At 44.9% G+C, this 13,242-nt stretch overlaps 1 protein-coding gene across 9 annotated transcripts in view; it reads left to right on the plus strand.

Annotated features, from left to right (window-relative positions):
- EPHA5 (EPH receptor A5) overlaps positions 1-13,242 on the plus strand; it is a gene marked incomplete at its 5' end in the record, with an annotated part of 261,432 nt that overhangs the window by 232,007 nt on the left and 16,183 nt on the right. For all 9 annotated transcript variants that reach the window (XM_081883879.1, XM_081883880.1, XM_081883884.1 and 6 more), the window contains 4 exons: positions 585-646; positions 4,370-4,579; positions 6,144-6,293; positions 12,325-12,518. In XM_081883879.1, coding sequence (XP_081740005.1) covers positions 585-646; positions 4,370-4,579; positions 6,144-6,293; positions 12,325-12,518 — 616 coding nt within the window. The remainder of the gene's footprint in view (positions 1-584; positions 647-4,369; positions 4,580-6,143; positions 6,294-12,324; positions 12,519-13,242) is intronic.

Raw genomic sequence — 13,242 nt, forward strand, 5'->3', positions numbered from 1 at the left:
TCACTAGTTTTCAGCAGCGTGAATAAAGGTGGACTCCACGATTGAAAATGGCCACATAAATTCTTTGAGAATAACCCTTGATCGTGAGAACAAACCTTGGCTATACCTCAGGGTTAGCAAGCTCAGGGTTAACCACAAGCAGGGTTAACCACAAGCTCAGATCTAGATGGCACACTAACTGAGCTAAAACTTTGCTTAGTTTGCACAGCATGTGAATAAGCAAAGTGACTATAACTATAATGATTCCAGGGCTGGATCAAAGAAGCATTTCAATTTAAAGCGTTGTAAATTTAAACAGGGGAAAACAGGTAGAGAAAAACAGAGCTCCACTTCGCCATCTGGTGGCATGATGTTATATGGAACATACAACACATATAAATCGCTTTTTCTTTACCAGTCTAGATGAGTTCCAGGAGTGCACATGTTCACACAATCCCAGTATGCCTTGGTTTGCTCATTTTGTCATAATATATATAGTGACAGTCCAAAGTTGAAAACTTACTGACTTGTTAGCGAAAATGCACAATTTGCTGTAGAGTGTTCCATGACTTATAACTGAAAGGGTTTTGATCTTCTTCATCTAGGTAAGCCAGTCATGATTGTAACCGAATACATGGAAAATGGATCTTTGGATACATTTTTAAAGGTAAGACTTAAAATGTGTATCAGCATCAAATCACCCCCATGCCGCTTTAAGACAGTACAGTGGTACCTCAGGTTACATTCGCTTCAGGTTACAGACTCCGCTAACCCAGAAATAGTGCTTCAGGTTAAAAACTTTGCTTCAGAATGAGAACAGAAATTGTGCTCCGGTGGCGCGGTGGCAGCAGAAGGCCCCGTTAGCTAAAGTGGTGCTTCAGGTTACGAACAGTTTTAGGTTAAGAACAGACCTCCGGAACGAATCAAGTACTTAACCAGAGGTACCACTGTACTTGTGCTTTGAAGAAAAATAATAATGATTTCCTTTTAGAAACAATCCTTGGCAGGATGTTGTGGTTTTTGTTTTTAATTCAGTTTATATACCACCCTTTATCTAAAGATCCCAAGGTGGTGTACAACATTAAGAATGTAATTTACACAGCATAATAATAAAAACATAATACACTGCATAATAATTAAATGTAATCATCTTCAACAAATAAATAAACTTCTATACACCAGAGCCTATTTTATCCTTCTCAAGAAACTGGAGAGAAATTCACTGTGAAGAATATTTTCTGGCATGCTTTTTGGATGTTGCTATTCTTGATTGTATCTTTTCATTCCAATATTTGCTTCCCAAAATATTTTGGTGGCATTAAATGTTGGTTGCTTGTTCCACACTTGCACATTTTACACGTGAAAAGTCTATTCTTCTTTTCTGGTGGGGTGGGAGGGATAATTTTCAAATGCAAAATGTTGGTTAGCCTTCTTTCAAGCTTTGATGATTATGGTCATTCTTACTGGTGAAGCCCTTGAAAGGTTTCCATTTGCCATTTGCCTCTTGCTATAGAAGGTCTTTCGTCACTTTAGGATGGTTTGCGTGGCGATTTCCCGCCTCCCCCCATGGAAATAAAGACACGAGACACAAGAATTCAGGTTAATGGGTCAAATTAGGCCACAACTTTATTGATTACAGGAATTGAGCGGTATTGGCTTAGGCATTGGTCCTACAACTAACCGGTTTCAACCGGTGAGGGTTAACCACCAATAGGGGGAGTCCTGCTGAGGCACGTCGGCTAGGAGCTCCCCCTGGAGTTACCGCTTGGGGCGTGTCGAGGGCCCACACCTCCCTAGGCTCAGGATGAGGCCACGCCCCCAGAATCCTTTACCGGAATACCCTTAGTTTTGGGGAAGGTGATGGCGCTTCCTTCCCCCCCATCGTCTGCATAACAATAGATCAATACCATACCAGTGCCTAACCGGCAATACCGCGGAGTTGTGACGGATTGCTACGAGGTAGGCAAAAACCAAGTGGCTGGAGCCAATCTGCCAAATGGAAAAATTCCTACCAGGCCCCTTGACGGCGACCGACCGGAGTCCATAGCATCATCAGAGAGCCTAGCCTAACGGGTGGGCGGGATGGGAAAACCTGGCTGAAGCTGCGCGGCAGAGAGGAAGAGCCTTGGCCGCGCCAGACCTAAATGCAGCTAGGCCACGCCCCCCGGCCCAGCCGATTGGCTGGGCCAGAGATGACGCATCTGAGGATTCCCTGGGTCATCATGGGGCTGAGGCCAGCCCCGCGAGGGTGGGGTGGGCGTGGAGCCTGCAATCCCACCTCCTCCCTAGCTTGGAAGTGGCTTTGTAAGGAAAGGGGTGCAGTGCATCAGAAACCTCAAAACCGCACAGGTCAAATTTTTTTGTGCTTGGGCTGCGTACTTCAGATATTGCTGATTCCTAAGGGAAGTCAATAGGTGTGCTGCATGAGGGTCATAACAAGAAAGGGATGTGGGTGGTGCTGTGGTCTAAACCACCGAGCCTCTTGGGCTTGCTGATCAGAAGGTCGGCGGTTCGAATCCCCACAATAGGGTGAGCTCCCGTTGCTCTGTGCCAGCTTCTTCCAACCTTGCAGTTCGAAAGCACGCCAGTGCAAGTAGATAAATAGGTACCGCTGCGGCAGGAAGGTATATGGCGTTTCCACATGCTCTGTCTGGTTTCCGTCATGGTGTCCCATTGTGGCAGAAGCGGTTCAGTCATGCTGGCCATGTGACCCGGAAAGCTGTCTGTGGACAAACGCTGACACCCTTGGCCTGAAAGCAAGATGAGCGCTGCAACCCTATAGTTGCCTTTGACTGGACTTTACCATCCAGGGATCCTTTAATTTTTTTACCTTGCAATACAAGCAGTTCTTGCACTCCTGTAAATGACTATGCATGGCACCAGAACTGCCTTGATAGCCCCTTTGTTGTAAAAGGTACAGGGGGTGGGATTCAAAACCCTTGGTTTTCCTGGACCTCTCGGCCGTTTTTGATACCATTGACCAGGACATCCTCCTAGACTACCTAAGGGAGCAGGACGTTGGGGGCTGTGCATTGCAGCTGTTCCTCTGAGGGCAGTTTCAATCTCATGTGGAGACGTTGGGGACTGTCACCAGGTGGTTTGGCTCATTGAGGACACCAGTGTGCTGTCGACGCACAACTCATATCTCTCTTTGCCATCTGAATTAAGAGAGGCAGTGCAGGTGGTAAACTGGTGTTTGGTGGTGGTGTCAGGCTGAATGTGGTCCCACAGGTTGAAACTGAATCCACGACTGAAGGTGGTGATTCGATGACTGGGTGGTTCTCAGATCTGGGTGTTGGTGGGCATCCTGTTCTAAACAGGGTTGCATTTCCCTTGAATTAAATGGTGCTGTAGCCACTTGAAGCCCACAGCTGCCAGGACTGCCTGTGTCCAGCTCAGGCTCCTTCACTAAGTGCAATGCACTAGTCATAGCTGTCAACGTTTCCCGTTTTTTAAGGGAACGTTAAATACAGCATGTTTAGACTTGCTTTTTACCCATGGGTAGGCAAACTAAGATCTGGGGACCGGATCCAGCTCAATCGCCTTCTAAATCCGGCCCGCGGACAGTCCGGGAATCAGTGTGTTTTTACATGAGTAGAATGTGTCCTTTTATCTAAAATGCATCTCTGGGTTATTTGTGGGGCCTGCCTGGTGTTTTTACATGAGTAGAATGTGTGCTTTTATTTAAAGTGCATATTTGGGTTATTTGTGGGGCATAGGAATGCGTTTTTTTCTTTTCTTTCAAAATATAGTCCAGCCCCCCCCCATAAGGTCTGAGGGACAGTGGACTGGCCCCCTGCTGAAAAAGTTTGCTGACGCCTGCTTTTTACTTATTCTTTAAATTGACATTTTTTAATTTCAATATTTATACTCTGCTTTTCCATCCAAAATGATGCCCAAAGTGGCTAACAGTGACATATAAACACACACACACACACACACACAAACAGTTTGAAAAAATGACCTAACAATAAAAAAATGCTTCACTACCCTATAAATAAAAAATTGATTCAGTATCTAATGAGAGAAATAACACTTTAGTTTACAAATGGTCTAACATTTGTTACTGTCTTTTATATCAACCTTCAGCGTCTCTTTTCAGGGTGGTTTAAAGCTCCAATAATAAAATTTATTTTTCTAAGATCAGTTATAAAAAAACATGTTTCTCTACATATAATATTTCTTTTAAAGAAGTATTTTATTGCTGTTTTATTATGTGTTATATTTTATTGCATTTTGTTGCTGCTGTTGGCGACTTCGGGTGCTGTGTGCTGGAAGACTGGGGGTACAAATTTAGGAAATAATTTGAAAAAAATCTTTTCTTTTTTAGAAGATTTAGATGCAGGGATTCAGCCAATTACTTGATGTTCTCATTCTGTTATTTTTACAGAAGAATGACGGGCAGTTCACGGTAATTCAGCTAGTTGGTATGCTGAGAGGGATAGCATCTGGAATGAAATACTTGTCTGACATGGGCTATGTACACAGAGACTTGGCAGCCAGGAATATCCTCATCAACAGTAACTTAGTGTGCAAAGTATCTGACTTTGGACTTTCCAGAATTCTTGAAGATGACCCAGAAGCTGCCTACACAACAAGGGTAAGTTTCTAGCCAGCAGCAGCAATGAACCACCTGCCAAGCTATGAAAAATGGATGGGAAAATGCTAGAGTCTGGGTGGGGGCAGATTATTTGGAGAATGTCCTGAATGGGTTTAGCTAAATTATGCAACCTTTAGAAGACATCTGAAGTATGTTGTTGTGGTTGAGTTGTTGTCGTGTCCGACTCTTCGTGACCCCATGGACCAGAGCACGCCAGGCACTCCTGTCTTCCACTGCCTCCCGCAGTTTAGTCAGACTCATGCTGGTAGCTTCGAGAACACTGTCCAACCATCTCGTCCTCTGTCATTCCCTTCTCCTTGTGCCCTCCATCTTTCCCAGCATCAGGGTCTTTTCCAGGAAGTCTTGGAGTATTGGAGTCTCAGCTTCAGGATCTGTCCTTCCAGTGAGCACTCAGGGCTGATTTCCTTAAGAATGGACATGTTTGATCATCTTGCAGTCCATGGGACTCTCAAGAGTCTCCTCCAGCACCATAATTCAAAAGCATCAATTCTTCGGCGATCAGCCTTCTTTATGGTCCAGCTTTCGCTTTCGTACATCACTACTGGGAAAACCATAGCTTTAACTATACGGACCTTTGTCGGCAAGGTCTGAAGTATAGGAAGTTTTTAATGTTTGACGTTTTGTTACGTTTTCATATATGTTGGAAGCTGCCCCAAGTGGCTGGGGCAACCCAATCTATCTATTTGATCAGGCATAGGCAAATTCGGCCCTCCAGATGTTTAGGGACTACAATTCCCCTCATCCCTGACCACTGGTCCTTTTAGCTAGGGATCATGGGAGTTGTAGTCCCAAAACATCTGGAGGGCCGAGTTTGCCTATGCCTGTATTTGATGATGCCACAATGCTTTGCCTGATGTTGTCGTGTTGCTGAATGTCAGTAAATAAAACCCCAAACAATCAAGCGATGACAATCACATGTTAAATTTTCCCGCTTTTAACATACAATACATATTTCAGAGTCTGCAGCAGAACTCCAGCTGCCTAGCAAGGAGTAATTGAATCAAGCACCAGTATGTCTGTTTCAGAGTGCGAACATGTAGACGGATCATTTTGGGCTTGACCTTTGCCTCCCTCCCGTTTTCCTTACCAATTTGAATTCAGCGCTAGTCTGTCATTAACATCCCAAACCTCAGGATTTGCTTGATGTGCAGCCATGACCCGAAGATTGTCAGGTGGTGTTTCTGGTACCCTGGAGTCAGCTTCTCTGGAGTCCACGCTGTGCTGACGGCTTGCTTGCTTGCTTGGATTTCTCCCCCACTAGCTACCATGACCTAATTGAGATGTGAATTCTATACATGTCCTGGTGTTCAAATGAAATTTAAACAAGCCTTCAGGACAGGCAATTAGTAGTCAGCCAGCAAGGCACATATAGACTGAGATAATGTGGAAAGAGGCTTTCATGCTCTCAAAACAGATTTACATTAGCAATTCTACATCACTTTCCCACCCCATTCAAGCCAGAAAATGGTCTCCCTTGGCACTCTGAAAACAAAACAAAACCAACAGCCGCATTTTCTCAATCTGTTTTTTTTTGCCTTCCTAGGGAGGGAAAATCCCAATCCGATGGACAGCTCCAGAAGCCATCGCCTTCCGCAAATTCACTTCTGCCAGCGATGTCTGGAGCTATGGGATTGTGATGTGGGAAGTGGTGTCCTATGGGGAGAGACCTTACTGGGAGATGACCAACCAAGACGTAAGTATTTCAGTTGCCCTTCCTGTCAGAAAGCTCTTTAGCTGCTAAAGCAGGACACCGCATGCATTCATGATTCCCAACACGTTTTGCTGTTGCTGATAAGTATCTGAAAGCAGGCGGCAGGTCTGGAAATGTTACTGTTGAATCCAGGAGTAGGCAGGAGGGTCGGCAGAGAAGCAGTAACTGAATGGGCACACGAAATGGGTTTCTATTTGTGCTTCTAGGTGATTTCTGTGCATGCTTTATTTCTGCATGTACTTCTGAACGGTGAATGTGATATGCAATTTAACCCACTTGTTTGCCTGCTAAGACCAGGCTGCAAGCCCAGTCAAGACCTGGAGGAGACTGATCTGCACCATGAATTTGTCACAGAGTCAAGGCCATTTGACGCCCTCCCCACAGTGGTGCCGGCTTAAGTCAGGCTTCGGGAAGGAGGCGCAAGGTTCTTGCAGGGTCCTAGAGCCCTCCCATCTCCTTCCCAAATCCCGGTAAGCGCTTGCCTGGCTTTGAGAAGGAGGAAGGAGGGTTCTAGGACCATGTGAGAGCCCTCGCACATTATTCCTGAAGCGGGACAAGCGCTTAATAATAATAATAATAATAATAATAATAATAATAATAATAATTTTTATTTATACCCCGCCCTCCCCAGCCAAGGCCGGGCTCAGGGCGGCTAACAAGCAATAATAAAAACAAGTTGAATGAATACAACTTTAAAAAAAGATTAAAATACAACATTAAAATATTGAAACATTAAAATGTTAAAATGCAGCCTCATCACAGGAGGAAAAAGAAAAAAGAGGGGGAGGGAATCAAACTGATTCTAAGCCAAAGGCCAGGCGGAACAACTCTGTCTTACAGGCCCTGTGGAAATAAATCAGATCCTGCAGGGCCCTGGTCTAATGAGGCAGAGCGTTCCACCAGACTGGAGCCAGTGATGAAAAGGCCCTGGCTCTGGTTGAGGCTAATCTGACTTCCTTAGGGCCCGGGACCTCTAGGGTGTTGCTATTTATGGACCTTGAGGCTCTCCGTGGGGCATAACGGGAGAGGCGGTCCCGTAGGTACGAGGGTCCTAGGGGGCTTTGGGGAGATGCGCTCCTCAGCTGCAATCCTGGTGTGACTGCACTGCTCTCACTGCCCTAAATCCGCCCCTGGAAAATGTTCACTGAACTACAACTCCCATCATCCATTGGCCCGGCTTGGTAGGATTGACGGGTGCTATAGTTCAGGAACATCTGGAGGGCCAAAGGTTCTCTACACCTGATACAACATTGGAGAAATTGTGGGAAATATACCGTATTTTTCGCTCCATAAGACACACCTGACCATAAGACACACCTAGTTTTTAGAGGAGGAAAACAAGAAAAAAACATATTCTGAACGAAACAGTGGATGTATGATTTTTGTGGTTCATGCTGTGGCCACAGACATGTGATCTGATGGTGAATTTGGGGTGACCCAATGCAAACGTGCTTTGTAACCACGTTTTTCGCGCCATTGCGGCTCCACGCAACAGTGGGTGCATGATTTTGCTGGTGCAGGCTGTAGCCATGGACATGCTATGTGATCTGATGGTGAATTTGGGGTGACCCAATGTAAAAATCCTGAGGATCCATGGGCTTTTACCTCCCCCCTCCCAGGCAGCCTCCGCTAGTGTCCCTTATCTCTCTTCCGATCCCACCGATCAGCTGTTTCCTTTCAACACCCCCTTCCCTCTTTCTTGCCTTAGTGTCTTTTCCTTAGCTGGAGCAGTTTTTTGCTCCTCCTTTTCTTCTAATTTCTCTCCTTATTGCTTTAGTCTTCTTGTCTCCTCTCCTTGCAAGTTAGCTGTCTTTACCTCCCCCCTCCCAGGCAGCCTCCTTTATCTCTAGCGTCCCTTATCTCTCTCGAACGATAAGCGGCTTTGTTTCAACACCTACTTCCCTCTTTTTTTTTTTTTAAAAAAAAAGCATGATCTGCTTTTTGCCCCTGGGCAATTCAGCTCCAGGGACCACGCATTCGCTCCAGAAGACATTTCCCCTTACTTTTCAGGAAGAAAAAAGTGTGTTTTATGGAGCAGAAAATACGGTAAATGGTGGCTAGACTTAGCTGCCCCGTACTGCTGTGCCAAAGTTCAACTGTTCAGTATGGCTGAGTTCTGAGTTGCACAAACACACACACACACATGGATATGCATTATGGAAGCTCTCCTATCCCCCTTTTTGGGTAAGAGTAGTGGGAACATGATGCCAGTATTCAGGGAGGCAGGCATAGCCATGGAAATCAAAGGGAAGATTTCACACCTCCCTGGCTAGCCAGCCAAGCAGCAGCTGTTTTACAAAAACCTGGGGAAATGCTCCCAGTCTCTCTTTGCAGCCCCTTTCATTGCCAGCCCTTTCTTTCAGTAGCGCAAACACACTTTATTGCAAAGTGAAACAACAAAGCCGGAACAGGTTCTCTTGGCAGAAACATTGTCATCCCATGAATAGGCCTTAATTCAGCATCCATCAGTATTATTTTTTAAGGATGAAGGGCTGTCATGGGATAAATGCATTTTTATTACTCAATTCAGAAACACTGACAGGCTCGCACAGCTTAATCCTTGAGGGCCATGCATATTGCTAACCAGTGAGATTCCTCTGGGAAAAGAGAGGAGGCTGTGTGGTCTGTTTGGTAGTGTTTGAGCAGCCCTTTGCCCATGAATGAGTATTAGGGAAGTGTGCATTTTCCCTTTTTGACATGCTTCAATCCCCCCTTTTGTACACCCAATCTGGGCAAGGGAGATTAAATGCAGATAGCAAGCAGTGTGGGTTGTACCACACACACACACACACAGAGAGAGAGAGAGAGAGAGAGAGAGAGAGAGAGAGAGAGAGAGAGAGAGAGACTGACTCAATAAATGCTAACAAATGGGAAGGGAACTCTAATACGCATTAACAATTGCCATGCAGAGATCCAAGTTCAGTAGTCAGGGATGTCAACAGTATTCCCTGGAACTGGTACACACAATCTATTGGCAACAACTCCTTCTTAAACACATAAAGCATGTGAATTTACACCAGCTCACCTCACAGGACTGTTGCAAAGATAAAAGGAGGGGAGGGTAACACAACCTTCAGCTCCTGGGAGGGAAAGATACAAATATGTAATGGCATTCATGGAAAGAAAAATAAGCATGGGCAAAGCCACAAATGCCTTTGATTTGATTGATTCCAAGCTCTGCTTAATAACCTCCAGCGAAGGAGAGTCCACAACCTTACGATGGCGTCTGCTCCACTGTCATACAACTCTTAGGGTCAGAAAGTTCTAGTTACAGGTAGGTAGCCGTGTTGGTCTGCCGTAGTTGAAACAAAATTTAAAAATTCCTTTCAGTAGCACCTTAGAGACCGAGTTTGTCATTGGTATGAGCTTTTGTGTGCATGCAGACTTCTTCAGATACAGAAGTCACCAGACCCTTATATATATGTATAATGAGATAAGAATCCAATATTCAGACCAGGTCTCTCTATGGTTTTAAGTTTGGTAATAAGTTGCAACTTCTCTTTCCAGTCTATTTCTGAAATTCTTTTGTAACAAGACAGCTACTTTGAGATCTTGTATAGAATCTCCTGGGAGACTGAAGTGTTCTCCTACTGGTTTCTCTGTCTTGTGATTCCTGATGTCAGATTTATGTCCATATATCCTTTGGTGTAGGGAATAGAGACACTGGATTCTTATGTCATTACACAGTACATGATAAAGCTATTTTTAGCCATCTCAACCTTTGCTTTTTCCTGTAAGACCAATTGCAGTTGTTAACAGTTAACAGTCATCAACAGGTTTACCACACCTATCAGCCAATCGCCCATTCCCACCACCCTACTGAGTAATACCCCTCCCCACCCTCTCGCTATATATAAGGGTCTGGTGACTTCTGTTTCAGTGAATCTGAAGAAGTGTGCGTGCACACGAAAGCTCATACCAATAACAAACTCAGTTGGTCTCTAAGGTGCTCCTGGAAGGAATTTTTTGTTTGTTTGGTCAGAAAGTTCTTCCTGATGTTTAGTTGGCATCTCCTTTCTTGTAACTTGAAGTCATTAGTTCAGGTCCTATCCTCCAGAGCAGGAGAAAACAGCCTTGTTCCATTTTCCATGTTACATCCCTTCAGATATTTCAAGGTGGCTGTCATATTTCCTTTCCAGCTCCCTCAACCGTTCTTCATAAGGCTTGATTTCCAGGCCCTTGTTCACCTTGGCCACTCTCCCCTGCACATGTTCCAGCTTGCTGATACCCTTCTTAAGTTGTGGTGCCCAGAACTGGACACAGTGTTCCAGGTGTGATCTTTCCTCCCACCCCGCTTCACTGTTCAGGTTCTTCCAGATGAGTGTTTACTGTGGGCTCAGCGCGTGCAAGTTCTTCCTGGTATCCACACAATTTCATCAGTGTCAAAACACCAGCCAATGTGCTTCTTCACATTTAATCTGGATCTACTATTTCCATGGGAAATCTGATAAACTCAAAAATCTGTTGCCAACAACTTGATTTCAATAAGTGAATGGCCAGAGCAAAATAGAAAACCTCCATCCGGAAGGATCCTTCCCCTTCTCAGAAGAATTCAACATCGTTCTGTGTTGAACATAACTTAGTAGTGTAAGTTGTGCCAGATGGAACATTCCCTCTTCTCCTCCCTCTGGTTGCCATTCTGGGGGTTCTCCCAACACACCCCCATGAGCCAAATTTAGGGGACGTACCAGGGAAAGGGAGGAAGACCTTGCTCAGGACTTTGACTGATGGGACTTGTACGTGCTGTGGTTTACATCCTGCTTTACTGAAAGGGCTCAGGAAAGGTTTTGTAGTGGCTGTCGCATGCTTCTAGGAGCCACAGGTGAGAACTGAGTGCAGGGTGGGGATCAAAGCTGGGCATTGTGCCCCAGATGGAGCACGGCGGGTCCCACACGAGAGGCACTACCATTCCCTAACACCCCATGTGTAGTTGGACCCTAAACTAGGGGCTATCGATACATCTTGGGGCTATTGATACATCTTGACATAATGAATTCCATAAATGCTATGTGTTTATAATTCTTCCAGTAGGGAAGAAGACTGCTTCTGTACACAGTGATTAAATGTGAAAAGACATCTAAAAGTGATTGAGGACTAGGACTACTTACCAAGAACCCAGCACTTGTTTTATACATCTCAGAAGCCATTATGATCCTTTCTTGGCACGTAGTCAGAGGGCACTGGTGTGCTCAGCAAGACCATCTGGATTTGACAGACTATATTTTGTCGCAGAGATATTATGCCACAGAGACATTGTCATTGTGTGGTCATCAGAGGCAGATTGTTTGCTATTTGGCAGTCCTTGTTGTGGTCAAAACTAATTCCTGCTGGTCTTGTTGCTGGCTTTTCGGGGTTCCCCAATCCAAGGTCAAGGAAATGCAACACTCTTGCTACATTATGTTTCACATTTTTATCCCATCCTTCCTCCAAGAAGCACAGAATGGCACATGTGAAGATAACCCAAATAATCTTTTTACTAATAGATCGTATTTTACTGATATGCCCATAGACCCATTGTAAAATATGACTGGAGTAGGAAATCTCATAATATGGAATGTTACACATAGCCTGAAACATAATACAAACAAGACATATACAATTTTGCATCCACGCCAAACTCACTCTGAGATCATTCATGCTTTTATTCTGGTTGCCAAATTGTCTTAACTTTTAAAAAGGGCTACCCTTCTAGTAACATACTTGTCTTCTCCCTTCTTACAGAATTCTAAACCAAAACCTTTTAAAATGTTTTAAAGGGGGACAGGTAAATCGTGCTTAACTCCATTACAATATTCACAATGTGACGAAAGCTTTTCTGTTGATCAGTCTGCCATTGCTAGTATGAGAACCTTCCCCAACTACCACAATTATTTTCCAAATTTACAGTTTTCAGACCTGTGAAATACTCAGAAAACATTTCAGTGCTTTCCCCCCAAAGACCTTGTTTGCCATCCTGGTTAAAACAATGAGCATTGAGGAAGGATGTTCTGGAATCTGTGTTGACCTCCCTTAGGTGATTAAAGCTGTCGAAGAAGGGTATCGCCTGCCAAGTCCCATGGACTGCCCAGCTGCTCTTTATCAACTTATGCTGGATTGCTGGCAGAAGGAAAGGAACAGTAGGCCCAAGTTTGATGAAATTGTATGCATGTTGGACAAGCTCATCCGGAACCCTAGCAGCTTGAAAACGTTGGTGAATGCATCAAGCAGGTACAGATACCAACCCCAAAAGTCATGCTGTGTCCTACTTCTTCCACGGTTTTCTAGGATTATCTCATCTGTTGTGATCCCTAATTGGATTGGACTACTTGAGGAGGGATGAAACGGAGGAGAAGCATCAACAAGGGGGAATAAGGGGCTACAAACAAAAGCAAAGAACAGGGCTGGCCCAACTATGAGGTAGCCGCTTCAGGCAGCAGAATTCAAGGGGTGCCCCAGAGAAATGAGGGGAAGTGGCGGCAGCAAGTTCCGGGTTCCAGCAAGGTCTTGGAAAACTCCACAAAGTCTCATGAGAGCCCTTCAAAATCTTGCCAGAACCTGGAAGATGCAGTCTCAGAACCCTGGTAAATGAGGCTTCTGTAGGGGATGGGAGTCCATGGGACATCTTCCCATAAACAGGACATACTGCCATTGGCAAAGAACCAATAAAAAGGGTATTAAGAGTTGTGGAGGTGGGGCGTGGGGAGTTTCAGCCTCCCGAAACCACTATTTCCAAGCTGAAAAGTGAACCTGCAGAATATTTGGGTAAATTGTGAACCCTACAGTGCTCTTCTGATGTTAACATGTGTAAAAGCTGGGTCATACTTTCTTATTATAGTGGTACCTCCGGTTGCGGACGGGATCCATTCCAGAGCTCTGGTCAGATCCCAAGGTTTCCGCAACCAGAGGGACCACTTCTGAGGCAAAACCCAAAAAAATACTTCCGGGTTTGCCG

This window comes from Podarcis melisellensis (assembly GCF_964234715.1).
Source record: "Podarcis melisellensis genome assembly, chromosome: 13".
In the NCBI taxonomy this organism is placed as follows: Eukaryota; Metazoa; Chordata; class Lepidosauria; order Squamata; family Lacertidae; genus Podarcis; species Podarcis melisellensis.